Source organism: Callorhinchus milii, unplaced genomic scaffold, assembly GCF_018977255.1.
Source record: "Callorhinchus milii isolate IMCB2004 unplaced genomic scaffold, IMCB_Cmil_1.0 Scaffold2, whole genome shotgun sequence".
Lineage (NCBI taxonomy): Eukaryota > Metazoa > Chordata > Chondrichthyes > Chimaeriformes > Callorhinchidae > Callorhinchus > Callorhinchus milii.
This window is the reverse complement of record NW_024704743.1, coordinates 17660331-17686847: the sequence shown is the minus strand read 5'-3', so window position 1 is coordinate 17686847 and position 26517 is coordinate 17660331. Positions and strand designations below refer to the sequence as shown.

Genomic DNA, 26517 nt, shown 5'->3' with positions numbered 1-26517 from the left:
TCTGCCATATTCCAGAATTTTGATTCTAAGGCTCTGTCGTCAAATAATTTTAGTCTCGATAAGGCAGTCACAAGTAACAACACACAAGGAAGATACAGCTTTACACTGATGAGTGGTTGACTAATCCATGCATCCTCATTCTCAATCTTCTGAGAATAAGCTCAGTGATTTCTAAAAGTTATTTTGAATGCTGAATGCATACACAGTGACTCCTCAGTGCCTATCCTACCATGGGAAGGGGACTCAGAAGTTGCAAGAAGATAGAAAAACAGCCAGCGTAATATTAAGCAAAAAAGGCATCGGTGCTGAAATCTGTATGAGTGCAAAGTGCAACTGCTTCCAATCCACAACAAAACATCCTATTGTATGGGTTTTCTACTATATTAAACATCACCGTTACAAAGCTTTATTACTAGTCCATAATCCAAAAACAAAGCACAGAAAAGTTTCTGAAAGAACGACAGTACTTACGAGAACAGGTGGACAGCATCGCTCTTCTCTTTGATGAAATCTCTCCTGTACTTCATGAACTCTCGCAGGGTTACCTGAGGGTTCTCATCTATGCTGAACTTGTTGTCGACTGCCCAGGTTTCCATAGCAACGAGCGCAATTCTTGTGTTCAGATGTTCCTTGAATAACTGAAGCACAACAGGAAAACAAAAACCTTAAACAATGGCAAGAACAATGTTAAATTCAATGCAGTTTGTCACATAAAGTAGCATACTCACATCCTAAACATTAACGTGCCGAAGTTTCTGCATTAGAGATCTGAGCAGAGATAGGATATGGGTCTTCTAATAATCTCAGCTGGCAGCACTCTTGACTATGATTCAGAAGGTTGTGGGTTGTCGGGACTTTGAGCTGATAGAATAGGCTGACACTCCAGTGCAATTTCCCACAGTCCAAGCCAACAATCCGCCCCTACCCCAATAAAATGCATCATGCACTTCAGAACTGTCTGGGGAATACTGCTATGTACAAATTGACTGCGGCGTTTGCCTAGAAATATGCAATCATCACACTAATTCCCAGGTCTGTCCATGCCCCACCTCCACAACACAACCCAAACTTGGAATATAAATGTAATCATTTTTGTAAACAGTGGAATTGAACAAATAATCCCCTTTTAATACAGGGAATCTCATTTGATATCTGTGAGTTGTTTTTCATTGTTTCCTTTCAGTAATTATGCCGTGATGCCTAATTTTGAAACTGCATTTCCATCAGACTGGTGCTCTAATCTACAATGAAGTTGCTATCGGGAGTTACTGTATAACTAGATTTTCCAAACCCAACATACAATACTTCAAAAAAGCATGTAGCTCCACTTACCTCCCCTGAATAAGACGTGTTGGACACCCGTGTAACTGACACATATAAAAACCCATTACCATGCTTAAGGGTATCAAAACCAGATATGCACACCTTCACTACATGGAAATTTCCCTCTCACTGGAATGTAATGCACACTCTCACCCCAGAGCAATACACCCTGCTCACCCAATTCTGGAGAGTATGAGGTGCAGATTGGCAGGAGACAAATATTGGGGAACCCAGTGTGTGTGGTATGTTGGAATTCAACCAGCGAAAACTACAAAGTTTGCCATTGTGAGCACTGACTAACAAGTTTCCTATTGGGGCTTTGACATCAGGATTTGTAGGCACCGAGTGGAAAGAATCTCTGCCTCTAGTGCCCCTTGGGGCTCAACCTTCAGTCCTGCCGAACAGCCAAGCTGTCATCAGCAGTGCCCTGGAATACAGCAGATCTGCCTGGCTCAGGAACTAAACTATCCAGACGGCAAAGATGGTGATTTACAGCAAGCTCATTTCTGCATACTATTATTATTTCAGACCTACTCCCATCCCCCAACCCCAGGAGGACAGTAACTAATCATTTGATATACCATATATGCCAGTGAAGACATTTGGAAGGCTAGACTCATTTTATCATACTTATTTACAGCCTAGGTTGAAGGTATTGCCTTCATTTGCACCCTGAGCAAATTAAGCATCTGCCCACATCCGCATGCAGCTTATGAGAAGTCATCATATTCACCAATACTCACCAAATCTGCCTGGTTCACAATTGACTTTGCAAAGTTGTTTGTCATACCCACTAATAAACGATGCTTTTTAAACTGCAAAGCAAAAAAGAAAACATGTCACCCCAGAGAAACAACATTTTCAAATGCCTGCTATAATATTATGCACAAAAGGCAATGAATTATTTTTAGAAAATTCTACAATGTCTAATAGTTCACATTAAAATCTATTTCTGCACACTGTTCACAATCTCAAGATCAGTGAAAACAAATGACCTGTGAAATTCTTTAATACTCTACCTACAAAAATATTACTGGTAGCAGGACTCAGTTGATTAACGGTGTAGCCTCGAGCTAGATCCAGTGATGCCTGCACAAGTTATGACAATCCCACAAAGAAACAAACACATTTCCGGCTGCACAAGAAGTGGCTCTAGATAAAGAATCTGTTTTCCAGAAATCCCGCATGTTAAATAGCAGTGAGACAGTTCTAAACCTAAAATTCCATCACCAATGCTATCTAAATCCCCAAATCAAATTACTTTCTTTAAATCACGGTTCTGGTCTTATACACATTTATTAAATTATTATTTTATTTTAGTGTGGATAATTTTAACTATTTACAATGTTTTTTTGTGTGATGCATTAACTTGGTTTGGGGTGCAGCTTGGGTTGGGATGATTACTGTCTAGATATGAGGTAGATTCAAAGCGACAGCTCAGGTAAGTTATAACTTTGCACAATTGGGGGTTCCTGAAATGAGAACCCATGTTGTTCTAAGGGTCAACACTTCTGGGGTTGTCAGGGTCATTCAAGTCAATGGGTTACCCTGTACCTGTGTGCAAAGAAACAACAATAAAATATGTTTAAGTAGTGTCTTTCATGTCAGGAAGATTTCTCAAGTGAGCTGATAAGTGACACTGCCTTCATGTGCATTTACAGTGGATGTTCAAGTGCTGTTGTCATCTAGATAGATGGCCACGAGACCTGCCTTGGACACTGTTGTTGGCAAACTGACTGCTGCGTACACCTACAAATACACAGTCACTATACTTGATGGAAAACTGAAAGGTTCCTACTTACTGCTAGGCAAACAGAGACGTGTGGAGTAAGGAAAAATGCCTGAGGTTTCTCCCTGCCTGGGAATCGAACCCGGGCTCTAACCACTAAGTTACGGGACACTGTATATTATAATGGGATTGGACTGTACCGTGAAACTGGACACTTCATCGATGTCATTCATGAGAATTTCAATTGCCTTGGAAATAACAACCAGAAGTGTGTCACATAAACCACCCTTGTCTAGAGAGTATGCAACAGTAGTTGATGTTTGACCTCAAGAATAATACCCATGACACATAATCAAATTCAGCAGATTATTGGGAAGTAACATTTAGTAGAAATTGCAACACTAATGTAATACTTTCAAGTATGTTTTTGAAATAGTGTAATACATTTCACTTTGAGACATGTTTTTACTTTGTAAATATAATTATCAAATAAATGGCAAAAGTTATCTACACATTGCCAAGTGTGCTAAAGGGAAACAGTGTATGTGTTGGGGAGTAATTTCAAAGAAAATATTCCCCTTTGAGTTAGTGAATCTGAAATCATTATGATTTTTCTTGGAGCTTTTTTGTAAAACCCAATTCTTTGCAACCTGATAGCGAAACACTGTTTTTCTTTTTTGTACCAGATAGGCATTGGAGTGTGTCTCACACAACAATTTTTAAGCTGTTTTAAAATAGAACTTTGAATGTAAAAAGGGCTTAAAGAGAATTCACTGCCTCATGCGCCTTTGTGCAAGTATTACTGCTCTGTGAATTATTGAATGCTTCAATGACACATTAAACCGAGTCCCCATCTGCCTGTTCGGGAGCATATTAAAGATACCAGAACACTATTTAAGAGAAGGGAGTTTCTCCTGGTGTTCTGACCAACAATACTCTAGCTAGAATCTTAGAATGGTGACTATCCTCCTTGGGTTGGGAGGTAAGTGGAGTCTCCTTGGAGCTGAACTGGGACCAAAGTGACTTGCCTAGCAACGGAACGTCAGAATCGAGCCCGTGCTCTGTGGCGGTCTTGGTAGTCCGGTTCCTGAGCCAGACGGGTCTGCAGTATTCCAGAGCATTGCTGATGACAGCACAGCCAGCCTGGATTATCGGCAGAACCTGGAAGGGCAGACCAGTCACTGGGGGAGGGAGTTGTCCCACTCAGCTCTTTTTAACCCTGCAAGCCAAAGCCTAAACTGGTACAGTGGTCCCAGCTGGACAAGCAGCAGGAAAGCTTGGCAGACAGCAATATCAATGGCAAGCTCTGCGGTTTTAACTGGTTACCCCAACTCCAGCAGTACTCCAACGCACACTCTGGGGTTCCGAAGCCTTGGTTCTTGCCAACCTACACCTAACACTTTCCGGAATTAGGTAAGCAGACTGAGTCCCTCCAGGGAAAGTGTACATTCCATTCCAACAATCTACCTCTGGAATTTTACAGTGATAGCTAAACATAACGTTGTCCTTCCCTAACATCCCTGCATTCAACTTTTGCAAGAAGGGGGAATGGATAATGACCAGGCACCTTAGCTGTTCTTTCTCCTTTCCCTTCCAGAAGCTTGAAAGCTAATTCTATTGCCTAGTTCTATTGCCAACAGAGCAGAAACCAACCCGAAAACTTCTGGTCTGTTCAGTTTTCTACAATATCAGGCAAAGCCTTTACCAAAGGTTACCTGAGGGCCACATTTAAGAGTATAATCTTTTGTGTATCCATTAATTGTGCTTAAAAGTGAAATGAACTTTGTTTGATGAGGTAAGGCATGCCCTTGGCTTTGTACTAACACAAAACATGTTTTGTGCTATTCAACATTTATCTCCCCCAGAGACATAGGTGATTTTCTTTCTCCAGAGGTGTGGCTTAGTCTAGTCTACCTCCATATGGACTTTCTTCTTATTCTTCTTCTTATTATTATTATGATTATAGACTAGACTTGATTAGTTTATACCACAATTATATCCAGCTTCACAAATTCTGGGAAATAAATGCACTCAATGGGATTATCCCTTCAAAGAAAAAATAATTTTAAAAAATAATAAACATTTGGTCACTCAATCCATGACTGTGTGTGGGACACTGCTGTGTGCAATTGGCTGCCGCATTTTTCCCACATAATAAACAGTCAATCCACTTTACAATATATTCTGTGAAGCGCTTTCAGATATCTCCAAGACGTGAGAAGGTGCTATAATAAATGCAAGCATTATTATTGTTATTATTATTTACATGGAAATCTCAGCTTGGTTTGGATACTCTTAAGCATGGTGATGGGTTTCTGCATGTGTCAGACGCTGACCAAAAATAAATAAATCGATAGAATTTTGCTGTGTGCAAAATATCCACTACATTTGCCTATAAATGTGCAGTCACTATCCTTGACATCAATTACCTGTGAATCACTTTGAAACGTTTTGAGGTTATATGCGCAATATAAAATACTCGGCTTATTATTAGAAACAGTGAATACTACTTGTGATCAAAGAGTCCTGTATCACACAAAATGCAACCTTTACCATAAAGTGATCATTAACAATCATCAGCTCAATGTACTTTGTCTCATTCTGAACATTCCGGCGAATTCGATGGACCTGTAACACAAGAACAGAACCACAAGATAGTGAGCTGCAATGGACATTTTTAAAACAAATAAGTGAATTGAAACAATTGGTATTCTTTCCCATTTTAAGATCAATGTCAGCAACAACCTTAGTTGAGTCAGGGTTTGATGTCAATTTTTCTACCTTGACCGACACCATACCCTCATCTGAATTTTGTCACCCTGGCTCAGCTGGTAGCATTCTCGCCTTTGAATCAGGTTTGCGTGTTCAAGCCTCACACTCTGACTTTGAGTTCTGAATCTAGGGGGACATTCAAGGGCAGTGCTGGGGAAGGACTACATTGTGAGAGGAGCTGGCCTTCAGATGAGATGTTAAACTGAGGTCTTGTCTGCCTGTTCAAGTGGATGTTAAAGACCCCATGGCACTACTCGATAAACGAAAGGAGTTTCTCCTGACCAACAATCCCCCAGATAAAATTGGTCATTCACTCCATTGGCTGTTTGTGAAACACTGCTGTGTGTAAATTGCCTGTTGTGTTCTGCAGTGTACAGAGATGAGCAGAGACTCAAAGGAAGAAATAGAGAAAAGGAAAGTTAGAGACATAAAGATAAAGTCATAGAGAAAGACGTAGAAAGACAAAGAGAGGAGAAAGACAACAAAGAGGAAGTTATAGATCCAGAGAGAAAGAGACTGAGAGAAAAGGGAGTCAAAGGAGGGAGGGAGTGTCAGAGGGAGAGAGGCAGAAGGGCTAGCTCAATTAAAACTACAGTAACTGTTAACTCTTTGCAAAGTTGATATAATGAAAATTATTGAACATACCTGCCTTTTCTTCCTTAAAAGCTCTTTTTGGTCAGCACGCCTCCTGAAGATGTCACTGTTTTCAATGTCTGAAAGACATTTATATACAAAGCATGACACAAATTTGCTTATGTAAAGAAGTAAAATGTTACTAATCTGAGTGGGAGGCAGCTTCTCATACTGGCAAAATTAGGAAGTGGTGTTCTGCAGGCATTGGAACTACTATTGTTCACCATGTACATAAATGATTTGGACTCAGATACAGGAGATATGTCAAAAATCACAGATAAATGACACCAAACTAGGGCGTAAATACTCAAGAGGAACGCAACATTATGGAAGAAAACATAAACAGAAATGTGAATTGATTCACATTTAGGAGAACTGTATAAGACAATGACCTAGATGGTAAGGATGGTAAGTTTAGATGGAAGAGCTAGAGGTAAATAAATGCAATTATTTATCCAAAAAGATTATAAAATTATCTGCAGGTGGCATTTATTTTCCCCAAATGAGAGAATGGATCTGAGATCTTGTTCCGAGCCACTCTGATGCTAATCACTAGGAATGCTCCCTTTCTAACTTTCCTTTCCTCTATGTCTGGAGTCCTGTAGCTCAGTGGTTAGAGCACTCGCTTTGCAAGCGAGAGACCTGAGTTCAATTCCAGGCAGAGGGCGAAACCTTGGGCAAGTTTCCTTACTCCACACAGAGCCTAATAATAATCCCTCCAAAAAACAAAAACAATAATTAAATTGGTCATTTCAATCTACGACTGTTTGTGGGACATTGCTGTGCGCAATTGGCTGCCGCGTTCGCCCACAAATATACAGTCAATTCACTTTACAGTGTGTTCTGTGAAGCGCTTTGGGACGTCCTCCCGACGTGGAAAGCGCTATATCAAATGCAAGGATTATTATTATTATTATTATTATGTCACCTCTCCACAGCAACTCATTAACTTATGTTAACTCGCTACTGAGTGGGTGAAAAAAAGTTCATGCATATATTTCCACAACACATCATCATCACCTAATTGTTGAGCCACAATGCTACTACCTGATTTTATAAAAAATAACTCACTAGATATTGTTTGATATTCATATGAAGAATTTTAGTTCTAGCTTTTCAGAATCAACTTTGCAACAAACACAACATTACACACTCTAGACCACTTGAAATATTTGATAGCTTTCGTTGCTTAAGAAAGATATTGAAGGAGAAAAGGCCATTTGCCTATCAAGCCCACTTTCTCCAAGGTTCACACAAAACCCTGTCATGGATTACACACCCATTCTATCTTCTCTGTGAAATACAGTCTCCTTGAAACCCACAGGAAATCAAGCAAATATCTTTCATCTGTGTGAGTTCACACATATCTTAATGTATAAAGCAAATCAAATGGTTTATTTTATAACGTATTTGATGTTGAATTGAGATTGAGCACATACTCTCATGTATACCGTGTTTCAGCACAATCTTACCAGAAGGTAGAATCTCCAAAGGAAGGTGACGTCTTGCAGCTTGGTAAACCAAATGAGACTCGTTCTGTGAGGTCAAAGGAAAACAGAGAAAGTGACTCGAATAAAGCATTTTAACTATGGATGTTTTAGAAGTGATCCATTGCTTTGGAAATCTGAATTTTCCTGACCATCTACTTTTTTTTTGTTGAATCTTTGTTCATCACATTGCAGTCTTGTAATTTCATCACAAACCACCCTAACATTGCCTTTCCGGTGCATAGCCTCTGGTTGCCATAATAATTATCTGTGTTCTAAACCTCAGAATATTCTCAGAAAAAAACTTGAATTTAGTCTTCTTCTGGGCTGTTTAACTTAGTAATAAAAATCCTTGCATTTGATATAGCGCCTTATCACATCTTCGAGACGTCACAAAGAGCTTTGCATAATATACTGTAAAGTGAATTGACTGCATATTTTGTGCGGGAAACGCAGCAGCCAATTGTGCACAGCAGTGTTCTATAAACAGTTGTGGATTGAGTGACCAAATTATTCTATTTTTTTCTGAAGGGATTATTACCCCCGGAAAGCGATCCGCTAATCGACTAATAGCCGGGTTCCTACTTACTGCTAGGTAAACCGAGGCGTGTGGAGTACGAAAACTTGCCTAACTTTTCATTCTGCTCAGGAATCAAATCCATGTCCTCTTGCTTGTGAGGCAAATGCTCTAACCAATATGCTACAGGACTCCACAAATATCTGGTTTTATGGCGTCTTCCACATAACAATGTCTCATTTGGAACCCACTATTTTCAGCAACGTGCTAAGTATCATTTGATTTGTTCCATAGTTCAATTGAAACCTGCATTTACAAAAAGATTTTCATGCTTGACTTTTAATTTACAAAGTAACCCACCTCTGTATTCATTCATAGCAGAGTAAAACATGTGATTTTTATAAATGGTAAAAATGGCAGAAATCTGACATGAAAGCAGAATTGAGGTAAATCCACAGAGGGTTGATCAGAATCAGAAAGAGAAAAAGATAGCATTTTTGAACAAGGTACTCAGTGCCCAGAAACCTAAACAACAACAACAACAAACTATATGCATCTGTATAGCACCTTTCATATCGGTAGGACATCCCAAGATGCTGGGCAGTGAAGACTTTGCACCCTTGGAATCAACAGGGGTGGAGGACAAGGGGAATGGGGGTGGGAGGATGTTTAACGGCATGGTCAAAGAGGAAGGTCTTGAGACGGGCTTTGAAGGAGGCAAGGGAGGGGGCGAGATGAAAGGATTCTGGATGTATCAGCGCAATCTTACCAGGAGGTAGAATCTCCAAAGGAAGGAGGGTGGGGACAAGAAGGCTGAAAACCTGACCACTGATGGTGGACCACTGGTGGGGCAAACAGGGAGGGGGACATGGAACAGGCCAGTGCCCACCGAGCAGAGGGAGTGGGAAGGTTGGTAAGGTGTTAGTATTAGTAGGTCGCAGAGGTAGGAAGGAGCAACAAGCAATGTGATGATAAGGATCACTTTCTACTCAAATTCGATCCCCTGGGGGAACCAGTGGAGCCGGGCGAGGATGGGGATAATAGCGTCACGGAGTTTGGTGCAGGAGGGGACACGAGCTGCAGAGTTCTGAATAATCTGCAGCCTGTGGAGGGAAGAGTTGGGAAGTGTGTCAAGCAGCGATTTAGCATAATCCGAACAAGCAGGGAGTTAGCATAGCCTGGATGTGATGGAAGCATAGACGAGGGCTCGGTGGCCTGAGGGGAAAGTTAGTGGCAAAGGCAAACAATGTTGCGGAAGTGGGAGAAGGCAGAACCGATCATGGCACATATGTGAGGTTTAAAAGTCAGTTGAGGGCTGAATAAGACACCAACGTTCCATACAATAACATGCATTTATTTGAAACCCTTCAAGCAAGATAGCAGCTCAAAGCACTAAACCTATTTTTCTCTTCCAGGTGCTGAGTGACCAGTGTTTTAATTTACTAATTTACATAATGGAGTCCGTAACAATTTTTTTTTAAAAATTGCCTTTCCTGGCCAGCAATCTCCCAAATTAAAAATGATAAAATTGTCATTCACTTCATGGTTATTTGCGGGACATTGCTGTGCACAGTTTAGCTGCCACATTTGCCTTCAAAGCACACAGTTACTACATTTTGCAATGAATCCAGCGAAGCGCTTTGAGACGCCTTGATGATATATTAAGGCATCATATCAAATGCAAGGATTATTAATATTTATTATTATAACCTACTGGTATTCATATATAAAAATCTGAGAAACAACAGTCCAAATAACAAATATAGACTGTCAGCAGGTCTGTCGACAGAAACAAAGAGAAACATCGAAAACTACTTGATGCAAGTAGAATTTGCCGTTAAGACTGGGAACTTATATATTTAGTTTTTTTTTCTTTTACTCAACCCTTTATATTCTCTGTCGTATATCACCTTCTTCTTTGTAGATCATTTATCAAGCTATAATTGGAAAACAAAACTGGAGAGAGACATAGAGCATATGCCACATAGGCATAGTAACTCCACAGTTTAGTTGCTTTCGACATTCTTAAGACTTCTGATGGGTTTTGTGTGAGTCAGTCACTCGGCCGACCAAAAGAAATTAGTACACACTCACTGACAACCATTGGTGTAGTCCCCACCGACTGAAATCTGCGTACCATGCACTGGTGAGTATTCATTCTGACACCGCCACTAACAAGGATTAGTGGTGACTTCATTTTATTTTAAGATTAAAAATAGCTGGACTTCAAAGGTGGAAACACACTGTTATGCCAATTTTCAGTGAAGCTGAAACAAATCAATTATTTATTTGAAATTGGAAAGGTCAGCCCTTAAAAGACACGTAGTACGTTTTATTCCTGTCTGAGACATCACTGATAATGTCAGTCACAAATGTTTCTACTTATTGAGCATGCTGAGATCTTGTGGAGATTGCTAGCCTAATGCGTCAAGCCACCTGCCTTCAGCTCACTCCATTAGCCAATATGTCAAAGCTGTCACTTTGTCAGTGATACCCACATCAAACATCTTACTCTCCAGGAAGGGAAAGAGAAAGCTATCTCATAATCCAGCTGTTTTAGGTCCAACATCTGTTCAGTGATAGCTTCAGGGCTCAGAAGCAAGGTTGCAGAACCGCTAGAGAGCACAACCGTCATAAACGTCTTTAAATTGGTTTCAAAAATTATTTCTAATATAAAGGCTTATAGTAAAAAATATGATGCTATATTTGTGTTCAGCAAACTATATGATCATTAACTTGTAACCCACTCAATCATGCATGTGACACAAAGTGAATTAGGAAAGGAAGCTTGGGCAAAATGGGAGCAGGTATTAAGGGGGTGTCTAGGGGTCTGTACTAGGAACCCTGGATTCCCAGACCTACATTAGGTAGTTAAATTTGCAGGTGATACCAAGTTGGGGGTGAACTGTGGAATCAGAGGACACAACAAAGGTCTTACAAAGGGAGACTGACTGCTTCTAATAATAATAATAACAATTCTTGCATTTGATATAGCGCCTTATCATGTCTTCGAGACGTCTCGAAGCGCTTCACAGAATACACTGTAAAGTGAATTGTCTGTATATTTTTGTCTGTGAAATGCAGCAGCCAATTGCTCATACAGCAGTGTCCCACAACAGTCGTGGACTGAGTGACCAAATTCTTAATATTGTTTGGAGGAAGGAATTATTATGGCGATCCACCAATTTACTAACAACCGGGTTCCTACTTACTGCTAGGTAAACAGAGGCGTGTGGAGTAAGGAAACTTTCCCAACATTTCACCCTACCTGGGAATCGAACCAGGGTCCTCTCACTTGTGAGGCGAGTACTCTATGGGACATTAATGTATGCTATTGGCTGCCGTATTCACTTATAAAATGCAAAGTCGCTAGAGTTTACAGTAAATCGTGTGAAACACTTTAGAGATGACCTACCAATGTGAAGCATGCTGCATCAAATACAAATATTATTTGTAAAGTACACTTAAACCTTGGCTAGCCGGAGTAATTGGGGGGAGATCCTGTCTGGTGAGACAGACCTTATGGCTAAGTATAATTAGAATTGAACTGGCATTAAAATTGTTTGAATCCCGCAAGCAGAAGATAGCAAATAAGTTAATGTCTTCCGCAAGCAGAAGATGATAGATAAGCTGTCTTCCGCTTGTGGGATTCAAAAATTCCGCTTACAAAATATACAGTCAATTCACTTTACAGTATATTCGGTGACGCGCTTTGAGACGTCTCAAAGATGCAATAAAGCGTTGTATCTAATGCAAGGATTATTATTATAATAGGAGTGTAAGTTGATATCCCTGGTCACTGGTAGGGTTAGCAAGGTGGAGTCTGTGAGGTGGATTATTATTATTATTATATTGCTCAGCACGGTATTGACGTGTGCTAGGAGAGTAGGATGGTGGAAGTTTACTTGCTCGTGGCCTCGCAAAGATTTTTACCAAATGTTTTGGGGGTTCAGCCCTGGTCTGACTGGGTCTGAATTCTGGAGTCCAGTAAGCCATGGGTTTAATGTATTGAAATCTGCTTGTAATCCCTTGTAACTCACTATCCACAGTATATTCCAAATGCTGACACCTACAGGTTAAAGTTTATTATTTTGGGAAAATCACTTTACGGTATATTCTGTGAAGCACTTTGAAGCATCTTGACGAGGGATAAGCAAATGCAAGGATTATTATTATTATTATTGAAATTTGGTACAGTAGCCTCTGATTATTTATAGTGTTCAAATGGTGATGGTGCAGAAAAACAAAAGATCTTCTCTGTCACCTATCAATATTGATCTTTAAATCAATCATCAATTGAAAACATTAGCTGCCAAGCCATCCTCTTTCTCTCTGACAATATAATCAGTTTCACAAGTGATTGTTTACCTCAGAGATATTACTTGGCAACCAGTCAAATCCTTAAAGGTTATATATGTGCACCTTCGGAATTCTGCAGTCATGAAGAATGGAGTGATGTGCCTTTCTATCTGCTGAAGTGTTGAAAAGATCTGTGAGGGGCTGCTGACTGCTGCCTAATAGCAGAACAGAACAGCTTAATTGTGCGGTTTTGCTCTTTCGTTTATTCAGCTGTTTAATGTCGGCCATCACTTGAAGGTCTGTTTGTAATGTACTTGCTTTAAGAGATTTTAGTGCTAAATATGCACATTACACACCCAGTGGGATAAAAGTCACTGGTCTCATACGTTGATCTGCCGACATTATAGGAACTAAAATTGTCCTTACATTTTAAAGGTTATCATCTTCACAAAAGTGCTTCTTTATTTCTTTACAAACATACAAAGGAATGGTACAAATGCCATTGCAACACCACAATAACAAAAATGGCACGCAATTCTGCTGGCTTTTTGCCTTTCTTCAAACACTTGAAACGTTTGACTTCTTACGTAATCTGTGAATAGCCCACACAAGGAATGTTCTTCACATATTCATGTAAGCATGAATTGAACCATTCTGGCATTGTTAGATTACCAGAGCAGAAATCCTCCCACTTGTCTATCCCTACATTTATTGGCCTCAGCTTTCTTGGGTCTCTATACGAAGTTGTGAGGCTTTCATCGCCTTAGCCTTAAGAGCATCATCTTAAGCTTTACGGTCGTGTAGAATTTTTGAGAAGTCTCAAATTGAATTTTAATTCAGAAGCCAGGCAAAACTGCTAAGGTTATAAGGATGTATAAATTTAGAGCTGGTGAAATTTGATAAGAATAATGAATGAGGCTAATTGTTATCATGTTATAATAGGAAATATTGTTCCTTATTGAGAGTACATAATAACACCAAATTAGAGTGCCCTTAGTAACTTAGGTACTTCAGTGATCATAGGATTCTACAGGAGAGCAATTTACAGGATATTGCAAATATTCATCTAAGGGACATAGAGGTCGTAGAAAGCAGTTAGCATATATGGCAATAGGTTGTGCCTAATACTGGATTCCATTGATAAACTCATTAAATTAGCAGGTGATGTCTACAAATAGATATAATTTGAGGATTTTAAACAACTTGTATTTACATAGTGCCCTTCACGCAGGTCTCAGAATGCTGAACGTTGCCAGTGAGGTGTGAGCAGGTTGGAGAGGCGCAGAGATGTAATAATAATAATCCTTGGATTTTTGATATAGCGCCTTATCATGTCTTTGTGACGTCTCAAAGCGCTTCACAGAATATACTGTAAAGTGAATTGACTTTATATTTTGTGAAGCGCAGCAGCCAATTGCGCACAGCAGTGTCCCACAAGCAGTCATAGATGAGTGACCAAATAATTTTATTTATTTTGAAGGAATTATTACTCCCCGGAAAAGCGATCTGCCAATCGACTGACAACCAGGTTCCTCCTTACTACAAGGTAAAAAAGGCGTGTGGAGGAAGGAAGCTTGTCCAACGTTTCGGCCTGCCCGGGAATCAAACTCAAGTCCTCTCGCTTGCATCAATGTTGCAAGAAGAAGCTTGAAGTTCTGATTATTATTTTAATTCAAAATTTAGACTAAGATATAAAATATGAAAAAAGTCTTGAAACCCTATTAGTATCATTACATTACAGCTTTAAACCATCATTACATTGTTAACTTCACTTTACAACATATAACATTTGTAAAACAAGACTTACCAATATGTTTTCATCGTTCCTCAGTAGTGGTTCGATTATGTACGTGTGATTGCCATCATGAAACATTCCACTAAAAAATATAATACACAGACAAGCTGAGTAAAGTGTAGAGATTAGTGTGCAATGGTGGTTATGATAACATATGTGTTTAAACGATGAATAATAAAAACAGAACTAAAAAATTCCTAACATTTTTACACAACGTATAATTATAAGATAGCTAGTAATAGATCTAACAGAGTGTTCAGGAGGAACTTCTTCACACAGAGGGTGGCGAGATTGTGCAACTAACTACCGATTGAAACAAAAAGCATCAATGCATTTAAGAGGTTACTTGATGCATACATAGGAGGGAGAAAGGAATAGAGGGGAATATGAGAGATGGAGGCTTTTGTGGAGTGTAAACACCGACATGGTCCAAATGGCCTGTTTCCATGCCATATCATTCAATGTAATTCTATGTAGTTTGTTAACCGCAACAGCACAGAAATTTACAGCACAGCAGAAAGGACAATGCTTGCAACACTGAATGTATTAATTTTAACATATTTTGCGGGTTGACCAATGGAGCTAATGGCGGAGGAATGAATTATGTTTGTGCTAGTGTAACGTGTGATTGTATCCTCAGTAAAAGCAATGCCAGGGAGCTCATATTTGCGGTATTAGAAGGTTGGCCCAGTCAGAAGAAATGCAGATTAAGTTGGAAAGGGTCTGTTAATTTGTCTCAATAACTGAAGTATCCATTATAAATAAAACCACAACAACAACAAAATTACATTTATAGAACACCTTTCACGTCAGGAGGGCATCCCAAGGCGCCGGACAGTCAGGGATCAGGACCCGAGCATGGAGGAGGGGTGGTGTGGGGATGAGGGAAGGCAGAGAGTTGGGAGGGTGACCAAAGGCACGGTCGAAGAGAAAGGGTCTTGAGACCGGCCTTGAAGGAGGCAAGGGAGGAAACGAGGCGAAGAGACTGTGGGATGGAGTCCCAGATTGTGGGGACAGAGAGGCTGAAAGCCCAGCCACCGATGGTAGGGCAGGTCGGGAGGGAGATGTGGAGCAGGCCGGAGCCCGCTGAACGGAGTTCAGAGACGGCATCTGAAACATGTAAGAACCATAAAATATAAATTGCGAAAAGCCCGAAGGGACTTCTAGAACTATCCTCCTTGGGGTATGGAGCTGAAATGGCTCCAAGGTGACATGTCTGGTAATGCAATGTCAGAATCAAGCCAGCCCTCTGTAACGGTCTCAGTAATCCGGTTACTGAGCCAGGCGGGTTCGCAGTATTCCAGAGCACTGCTGATGACAGCACACTGGCTCATTTACAGGATCTGGAACGGCAGACCAGTCACTGGGGGCAGGGAATCCTCCCATTCAGCTCCTGTTAACCCTTCCCAAAGCCCTAACCTTCTGGGGTTCCTAGCTGGACTGGCAGTGGGAAACTTGCCAGAGAGTAATATCAATGGCAAGCTATGCGGTTTTAGCTGGTTAGACTCCAGCAAAACCCCACGCACACTCTGGGTCTCCAACTCTTGGCTCTTGCCAACCTGTGGCTAAAACTCTCCAGAATTAAGTAGCAGGATACATCACTCCACAAAGAGAGTGCGCACTCCATTCCAACAATCTATCTCTGGGATTTCCATGTGTAGGTGGGAAGCACGGAAATCTCAGCTTGGTTTGGATACTTTTAAGCATAGTGATGGGTGTTACATGTGTCAGACACCTGGCTGACCAATAAAAAATGATAAACAGCTCCACAATTCAGGGCAAACATGTAGATCACAAGTAACCAGTCGCAAGTGTGTTCTAGACAGTGTCATAAGTTAAGATATTTATCTTTTATCTTGGCATATATAGAACACATTATTTTTTTATCCGAGGAACTACTGTGTTGAGACTCTTCCTGTTCCTCGTACTCATAAATGACCTGGTTTCCCAGATGATACTAAGCTCTGGGGAACAGAGGAATCAGACCAGATAGCCCAAAACAACAACATTAAGTTAGATTTCTATAGTGCCTTTCACAGAACTGAAATGCCTTGAAGCACTTTGCAGAATGAGCCAAGGTCTTAAAAGAGAGCTCAACAGGGTATGTATCTAAAAAGGAGTAAGGGATGGGCCAAGAGCAGGTAAATGGGATTGAAAGGACTGTTCTCTAAAAGAGCCAGCCCAGATCTTCTTCTATGTTGTAAATTTCTTTGATTCTAATACAAATACAGCTCAATTCACATAGATGCAAAGCATTGCATATAGAAAGTAGAAGGTACTTATGCTGCATGTATTGTACAGTACTTTACAAGGGGGAAACCTGAAAAACACCTAAGGGTGTCAATTGCCTTTTCACTCACCATTACTAACCAGTGTGAGGCAAATTGAACAAGACAAACAGGATGCTGGGTTATAGTATCAAATCAGTTGTGTTCAGAAGTCATGCTCAAGCTGATCTGGTTAGGATGGACAAGATTAACTCATGCCCTAGAGGCAAAGCAAAGGTTAGCAACAAGGCTGATCCCTTGTGTTACAAGGATGAGTTACGGAGAATGACCAGATAAGATCGAGCAAGTCTTTCGTGGTTGTCTCGGTAGTCTGGTTCCTGAGCCAGCTGGTCCTTAGTAAATCCGGTGAAGTGTATTGAGACACCTCCCATTGTGAAAACTACTACAACACACGCAAGGATTATTATTATTAATACTATTATCAGCTATGGCTCCCACTCAGCTCCTGTTAACCGTGCAAACCAAAGCCCTAACAGGTAAGGTGGTCCCAACTGGAGAACCAGTGAGCAAAGCTTGCCAGACAGCTATATCAACGGCAAGCAATTCAGTTTAAGCTGATTAATAATAATAATAATAATAATTAGACTAGTCTAGTAATTAGATTAGACTCCAGCAGTGCTCCAACGCTCACTATGGGGTCACCAAGACTTAATATCTCTGGAATTAGGTAAGTAGGAAGCGTCCCTCCGGGGAGAGAGTGCGCTTCCATTCCAACAATCTATCTATGGAATTTCCATGTGGAGGAGGGTTGTATAAAATTCTCAGTTTGGTTTGGATACTCTAAAGCACGGTGATGGGTTTCTGCATGTGTCAGACACCCGGCTGACCAAAATAAAATGTCCTTGTGACTCAATATCGTCAGGGCATTTTGCTGGATTTTATTTCTTAATTAAAAATTGTGGGTCGTACAATTTTGGCGTTGTTGTTGTGACAAGGAATATCTATGTTCATAGATTAAACATTTGGGATTTTTTACACTCAGTGTCAATGTCAAGAACTCCCAACTCTACAACATCAGTGATAACACAAATTACTAGTTTGTTACACCCAACTAAACCAATTTCTGAAATTGCTGAGTGTAATTGGCTGCCGCGTTTCACCCCCACAAAACATCCAGTCAATTCACTTTACAGTAGTGAAGTGCTTTGACACGTCTGGAAGATGCAAGGATTATTATTATATAAAAGAGAACTGGGTAAAAGTAAAATGCAAAGAGTAGAAAGCTGAATGAATTGTGAGGAACAGTGAAATTATGGAGGAAAGAAGAAAGGTAACCATTACTGGGTATATGAGAAGAAGAGACTGAACAGCGGGAAAGGCAAGAGAGTATAGGAAATATCTGGCAACTACCTTAAAACACTAGAATATCTTTGCAGGCTTAGCAGTTGTACTGTATGTGAACTGGAGGTGATACTAACCCACGTAATATTTACAAGCTATAAGAGAGTACACTGCATGCCAATGATAGGCAACTGGGAAATTTGTAAATTAATTTTAACAGATTAATGTAAAAGCACTTAGCTATGAACTGTAATCCAAATCCAGTATTCATTCTATTTATTCCAGCATGGAAAAGAAAATCTAAATATCAGCACTGAAATCTGACACAGCATTCTGCCAGTGAATAAATGCCTTGATTTATTCATTCCTTCACTGATTACTGAAAGCAGAATTTCATTTGAAATAAAGCTTTCCTCATCCATCTTTCAAGTGACATGTTAAACTGATGTCTCATCTTCTGTTCTTCATGTGGATCTGAAAGCTCCCATGACCGTATTTGAAAAGTGAAGAGAGTTTCTCAGTGTTCTGGTCAACAATTCTCTCTATAAATTGGTCGTTCACCTAATGATTGATCTGCAACCTTGCTGTGCGCAACATGGCTACTGCATTTGCCTACAAAAACAGCAACTGCACTTCACAGAAAAGAGTTATTGACGAGATACGGTACTATAAAAAAAATTCAATGTCTTTCTTAAATGAAACCAGTTTAAAAGCTTCATCGCTTATAGAATCATTAATGACCATTGTTAAAAGCAACAGTGAAAGTATATGGCAGGTGATATTATGTTAATATGAATGACAATGCCAAAAGCTTCTTTAAGTAGACATGTCAAGTGAGCTCTTTCTTACACTCTTATGTCTGCTAAATCATATAGATATATAACAGTTCTAGTTTTTTAAAAATAATAATAATCCTTGTATTTGATGTAGCACCTTATCACATCTTCGAGATGTCTCAAAGCGCTTCAAAGGAATGTACTGTAAAGTGAATTGACTGTATTTTTGTGCACAAAATGTACTTTCAATGCAGTACTTCCATTTATTTTATTTTAGACTGCTAATGACATCATTGATGGAACTGCCTTAAAAGATTGACTGTGCCATTGTGTGAAGGAGCTGAATAAACATATGTGGTTCAAGTGCCAAGCTGTGTGAAGTACTCTTGGTTAATAACAGAGGTCTATTCTGTTCTCTCACATAGTTACGCTCAGTAACATTTCCAGCCAGTTCATCAGTGATGCCATGGTTAAATCAAAATATTCAAACCTATTTAATGCAAAGAGTTGAAATTGTTATAATTAATTATGAAATCTTTTAACTTTCATTTTAATATCTATCTTCTGTGTAGCTTGAACTTTTACCAAATGTATTACTGATGAACACTAGTTATTCCTAGAGATAAATAAACAACATAGGGTAGGAAAAAGAATTGTTCCTACTGAACCAAGCAGATGTGTTCCATTGATGACCTATTGGGTAAAGGCAGTGCCTGGTGTAGCACTAGTCACTGGTTAGGGAGGGGCAAGTCAGACAGGAGTGAGCACACAAAATTGGATACTAATAAAAATTCAAAACAAATCTATTTCAGAGCGAGTAGTAAACGTATGGAACAGACTGTCTAGGGAGACAGTGGAAGCAGACCGTGTTGATTCTTTCAAAAGCAAAGTAGATAAATGTATTTTAGGAAATAATGACTTGGGATACAGTATATACTTTGGGTCATGATATGTGCATGTAACTGCCAGGTTGGTGGAAGGCAAGCTGGATGGACCTTGGTTTTCTTTCGTCTAGCAATTCTTATGTTCTTATAATAATCCTTGCATTAGATATAATGCCTTATCACATTGTCAAGACATCTCAAAGTGCTTTACAGAATACACTGGGAAGTGGTGTGACTGTGTCTTTTTTGGGTGAATGTGACAACTATTTTGCACACAGCAATATCCTACAAACAGCCATGGAGTGAGTGACCAATTTTATTTGGAAGATTGTTGGCCGGGACACTGGGAGAAACTCCCTTCTCTTTTCGAATAGGGTCATGGGATCTTCAGTGCCCATCTGGACAGGCAGGTGGGACCTCAGTTTAATGTCTCATCTAAAGTACGGCACCTCTGATAATGCTCACCCCCAGCACTGCACTGGAATGTCAGCATAGACTATATGGGTACTAAATCCCAACATGTGGCATGAACCCACAACCTTCTGACTCAGAGGCCAGAGTGCTACCAACTGAGCCAGGCTGACACCTGATGTGTGGATGTGGTCAAGGACACGTTGACTGTAATTATTCCCGCGGTTTAATAGCCTATCAACACAAGATCACAAGACATGTTAATATGAAGAAGGAAAACGAAATGCAAAATACTGCAGATGTTGGAAATCTGAAACAAAAACAGAAGTCGCTGGGAACACTCAGCAAGTCAGGCAGCATCTATGGAGAAAAGAAAGTCAGTCAATGTTTCAGGTCCACGATCCTTCGTCAGAACTGGGGCATGTTGGGAGAGAGAGGCTTTTAAGGGTTAAACAGAAAGCGAGGGGCAAGGCAAGGAAGACAAAGGAGAAAATGGGGTAGAGGACAGGGGATGATGGGTTAAAGAGGTGTTAACGCTGCAAAACAAAGGGGGGGAATAATTGCAACTAAAAAATTGCAAGTGATGCGTCAACTATCTCCGACTACAAAGTTTGGCCTCATATATGCATAATGGGCACTCGGACAAAGTGTGGAGATTGCCTTGTAATTGTACCTCAGCAGAAAGAAAGAGAATCAAGTGACATCAAACACATGACTACACATTTGTTTCATAACAGATTGGTATCTATCTAACATGTGCAGTAGTTTTTTTTAAAGCCCCATGACTTTACAATGAACACTTTTGTAATGAATTTCAAGAACAACACTGTCTTTGTTTTCCTAAACAAAATCCATTATTAGTATTCTTCTTCTTTCTCCAAAAAAACAAATTCAAAATATGCCTATTGGAGAGTGTTAGCTAAAAATAAATTATTAAATCTTCAGCACGGTACAGCAGTCTAACTGTTTCCTCCCCTCAGTATCTTTACATTTCTTGTTAAGCAACAGCTTAATGCTGTCACAGGAGATGGGTAGGATAGATATTCTGGAAGGATGAAATGAAATGGTGCGAAGGACCTTTTTCATCCGTATCTTTGGTGTAATTATGCCATGATTGCTATGAACTGGAAGAAATCATTTCTCTTCCTCTAGTTGTGTTCTCAGTAATGCTGAGAACGAAACTATAATTTTTGTTAGTTGGGATGGCACCCAGAGAGTGATGTTAGGTTTACAATGGCACATTACAGCAGGTCTCAGTGGTTCTAGACAGGGGAGTGTAAAAACTGTCGAATGCTATTATTCCTGATTTTGACATTCTTGTTGGAAGCAAGTATGTGAAAAATGGGATTTTTAAAAATCCACCATGTATAATTACAGTATTTTGAGGAAAATAAGGTGCACCATGCATTAAGCAAACAAGAAGGGGATCCATTATACCTCAATATCCTGAAAAGACATTGTTGGAAAGAAGTTGTTTTCCCATTGTAAATGGGAGATCGGTTCTCCAACATTCTAAACATATGATTATTATTATTATTACTATAACATTAACAGGGCCTCCCCAGCTAAAACAAAGTTACATGTGTCCATGGAGGGAAATCCTGCTGTCTTAAAGAGCTTTAGAGACTAAATACTGTGCTGCTTTAGGACTGATAAGCAGACTGCAGGTCACAGTGAAACAGAGATTTGTAAATGATCTCCTTTACTTATTGACATGCACATGACATGTCTTCCCATTCAAGAGATACAACATGACTGGATAATACCACTCTATTCCCTATGGAATATGTCAGCGAAGCATTAGTCTTTTTCTTTATTTTAATCTCCTGAAAGCTGCCCTTAAATTCTCACCCCAAACTCATTTTTGAAATCAATGAAATTCAAAACTGCACTGCACTTAAGCAATTAGATTAGGTTTGAGGCTGAGCCTCAGACCTGATAATAGAATTCCATTTTGATTCAAGTTTTGGTATTCATGGAAGACATAGCAAGTGCTGGTGAACCCTCCTCTCCTCATTGGGGAAATGAGAGAGTAGCAGAAAGTGAGGGAGATCCCACCACATGCCAATATCAGCATAAACAATGGCAGGTTGAGTTCAGAACTGAGTCGACTAGGAAGAAGTAAGAATTTGCCATACAGTTATATCCCAATGTCATCCTAAACATTTTAAAATTGGCAATTTGGAGATCACCTTGAAGTAGGTTACCAGATAGAGCTAAGGTCTAATATAGTTTCCTTCTTGCTGATACTCAGATGTGTGCTAGAAAAATCACAGAACTGGAAACTAAAATGAGTTATTCAATAAACATTATTAGGCTGTTTTGCAGAAAAAAAACAATGCTAAATAAGAACTGCTAAATACTGTAAATATGAACATACATTCAAAAGATTAGCAACTTACTGTAGTCCATGGCAGGTTGAAAGGGCCACAGAGGATTCTGCATTTCCTCGGATTATACCATGATAATAACAGTGCTCTCCACCCTGTAATTAAAATTAACCAGTGTCACTGTACATCATTTTGGAATTTTCAATGAAAATTGCCAGTAACAACATTGCCTGCTGTGCTCTGCCAGTGATGATGTAAGAAATTAAGAAGGATTTAGGAATAGCAAAAGAACCTTTATACTTCAACAAGCCTCTCCACTAATATTGTACAGACTGATCAATGAAGTAATTAAAAAGTTAAATATGAAAGATCAGACAAGATCTTTCTCCTTTACCACACCAGTTATCAGAAGTGGAATATCTATGCAATCTCTGTCTGATGGAAGACGGTAAAAAGGTGATCAATCAGAAGAATGCAAAGTAGTCCTTTTTGCTAAAACACTTCACCAACAGGAACATCTGTTCAGGGTCATGCAAGATCTTTGGCTCATTCTTAGCAGTTAGTATGTCATGATACTTCCTCTCAGCACACTTCCATTCACAAACTGCTGTTCTGTCCAAGTCTGCGAGCAGCTGCCAGCTGAAGATCAATTACCTTGTCATTGCCTTTGGGGAGATTATGCTGGTAACCACCTCGATTTCTCCCTTTCATTAGGACTGATAAATTATCCTAATGCAGCAGATCATTGTCTATTTGGTGTACTTCAACCCAGATTCCTTTTAAAACATCTTAATGAAATGGTTTACAGTCATAATCAATGCTTACTGCACATTAATGGTCTAAACATCTGGACATTTTCCTTATGTTTTTGTGGCAAGCATAACAGTGCAAATGTGTGGAAATTTCAAAAGTCTGAAACAGGATACATTCTAGAAATACAATAGAGTTCAATATTCAGTGTAAGCTCGTTGCATGAAATGCACTTAACCATTAGTTTCCCATATTCTTCTTAAAATCACGAATAAATTAACTTAAGTCTCCAGTTGCTTGATTGGAATCAGATTCAGGCAATGCTGAGTTTAATTTAGGGCAAATTGTAAACCTAATATAGCTCTGCTATCCCATTATGATGAAGTGACTCTGATTCCTTTCATTGTTTTGAACCCAGACAGCCTGTCGTCTAGTCTGGAGAAAGACGGATGCTGATCAGCACTTCTGGGGAGAAAGAGGTGAGAAGTTTAAGGGATGACCTGATGAGGGCCTTTATGTTTGCATAGGTTTCTAATAGGATACATAATAATAGATTATTTCTCCTGGTGAATCACAAATGAGAGGGCATACATTTAAGATATTCATAAAAGTAATTAAAGGGGAAGTTGAAATAATCTTTTACACAGATATTTGGTTGGAATCTGGAATTCTCTACCACCAGTTGTTGCCACAAAAAGTCCATAAATTCTATTAAAAGGGAATTAGATAGATGCTTGACAAATAGGTATATTAAAGTTATGGGGAGTGAAGCAGAGTGGGGATTCGGTGGCTTGGGAAGAAATAAAAATCTCCAGTACAGACTTGATAGGGGAATTACCTATTTCTGGGATGCAATGTTTATGATACCTTCACAGGATTCTAGACAAGGAAAGTATTTGATTATACAAATTGAATGAAAACGAGAGGGGAAGAAGTGAAAACTTAATTCAACCAAATGGATGAATATCTGTCAGCCTTGTGTGTTAGCCTGGCTCAGTTAGTAATGCTTTCACCTCTGAGTCAGAAGGTTGTGGGTTCAAGCCCCATGTTGAGACCCTTGGGACGTCCTCCCGACGTGAAAGGCGCTATACAAATGTAATCTTGTTGTAGTTTGAACTCACATTGTCGATTGAAGCTGAGACTCCAATGCAACGTTGGGAGTGTGTGCCATCATCAGAGGTGCCACCCTTCAGATGAGAGGTTAAACCGAGGGTCTGTCTGCCTGTTCAGGTGGATGTTAAAGATCTCAACGCACTGCTCGAAAAGAGAAGGGTGTTCTTCCCGGTGACCAAATAAAATTGGCTGCTCACTTCATGGGACATTGCTATGTGCAAATTGGCTTCCGCATTCACTGCAAATAAACAGTCACTCCACTTCCCAGTAAATCTTGTGAAGCACTTTGGTGACGTTCTCTCAACATGAAAGGTGCTATATCAAATGCAAGGATTACTATTATTTAACTCTGTTCCAAAATGGTAGCTGACCAAGAGTGTACCACAATCTTTTCAACATATTACATGATCTTCACAGAAGACATCGCTGTTTGGATCATTGAAATTATCCTGAAATATAAAGAAAATTGCCCTGCTGATCATGGATTCCATTCTCCCTATAACGAGGCCCTCACAATGCATCTTTAAAAATAATAATAATAATAATCCTTGCATTTGCGCCTTATCACGTCTTCACGTCTCAAAGCGCTTCACAGAATTGACTGTATATTTTGTGGGCGAAACAAGGCAGCCAGTGTCCCACAAACAGTCGTGGATTGAGTGACCAAATTTATTGGTTTCAGAGGAGGTCAGAGTATTATCTGAATGGAATCATTCGCATCCCAACAGATCAAACTAACAAAAAAACAAGACTGATCCTATTTACCAAAGCGGGAGAGGATCTGCTCAGCTACAAGAGGTTTGTTTAACCAATAAAAAACTTAAAAAATCAGTTTTTAGCAACTTAAGGTTAATGAAACCTTGAGGAAAGAATGTAAGGGAGTCAGGATACTTTTATCAATATGGAGGCAAGTTTGAAGTGAGATTCCCAAATGGTGGGCTGCAACATGTAACCAAAAAAAACATTGTTAAAAGCTATGAACTGTGACGTAAGTGGCAAGGGAAGTTCTCTGATCTTGCACTGGCTCACAGCAAGCTTTACATCAGAAGGCCATGGTTCCCACCTCCAGAACGAAGTCGAGCTTCCTGCTGAAGGTTTGTTAAGCAAACACTGGCCACAGTTAATGGTTCCTCCTCTGTCTCAGAGCCCAGCAGTGAGCTCAGACTTACATTGAGAATGAAAATGACCTTCAATTTAAAAAAATCTTATTGATGTGCGATCTGACTTTACCACACACAGCTACAGTAATACGTAATACATCTGACTGCAACTGTGCCTTGAGATTCAAAGTGAATTTTCTTAAGTAAGCTCAGGAGCATTAATGTATTTAGTGAGGCTGCAGAAAGGGATGATATCAGTATCAAAACCCTTGAGGTAAAACAATTCATGTTTCTTAACAGATTCAAACAATGGTTGAGCCTGAAGATTTCAATGCTCCTATTGTTGTTTTTGATCGCCAGTGTTTCAGTTAACACTGTGTGGCATAAGGACTGTAATTCAATCGCTATCAAAACATGTGTTTGACCTCAACCATTGTGTCTTTGTCTTTGGTAGGAAGTAGGAAGGGTAACCAAAATACAGGAATAATTGTTGGTCAGAACTAAAGCCAAATGAAATGAAAACAAACTGAGGGGACAATACAGTGTCAGAATGAATTGTCAATCCATTCATTCATGATCATTTATATTTCTGCTTCAACAAATCTGCCATATTACAAAAAGTAATCTGTACGTAAGCAAATAACGATGACAGAGACTAGCATTAATAAATAGATATTCCCAGAGAAAGAAGTCTTCACACAATCGCGTAAAGCCTTTCTAACCTATTGTTATCTGAGAGCTAATATAATAATAATCCTTACATTTGATATAGCACCTTATCACATCTTCGAGACATCTCAAAGTGCTTAATATACTGTAAAGTGAATTAACTGGATATATTTGGTGGGCAAAACAGGCAACCAATTGCGCACAGTAGTGTCCCACAAACAGTTGTGAATTGAAGTGACCGATTTATTAGTTTTTTTTGAAAGGATTATTATCCCCGGAAAAGTGATCCGCCAATTGACTAACAATTGGGTTCCTACTTACTGCTAGGTAAACAGAGGCATGTGGAGTAAGGAAAGTTGC

The 26517-nt window shown here is 39.6% G+C and overlaps 1 protein-coding gene across 2 annotated transcripts in view; it reads right to left on the bottom strand.

The window, feature by feature from the left end:
• Positions 1–26517, bottom strand: part of LOC103181585 (disintegrin and metalloproteinase domain-containing protein 22) — a 140960-nt gene that overhangs the window by 58460 nt on the left and 55983 nt on the right. For both annotated transcript variants that reach the window (XM_042331863.1, XM_042331862.1), the window contains exons 5-11: positions 22598–22680; positions 14568–14637; positions 7930–7993; positions 6470–6537; positions 5606–5680; positions 2067–2138; positions 472–638 (exon numbers count right to left, since the gene is read on the bottom strand). In XM_042331863.1, coding sequence (XP_042187797.1) covers positions 472–638; positions 2067–2138; positions 5606–5680; positions 6470–6537; positions 7930–7993; positions 14568–14637; positions 22598–22680 — 599 coding nt within the window. The remainder of the gene's footprint in view (positions 1–471; positions 639–2066; positions 2139–5605; positions 5681–6469; positions 6538–7929; positions 7994–14567; positions 14638–22597; positions 22681–26517) is intronic.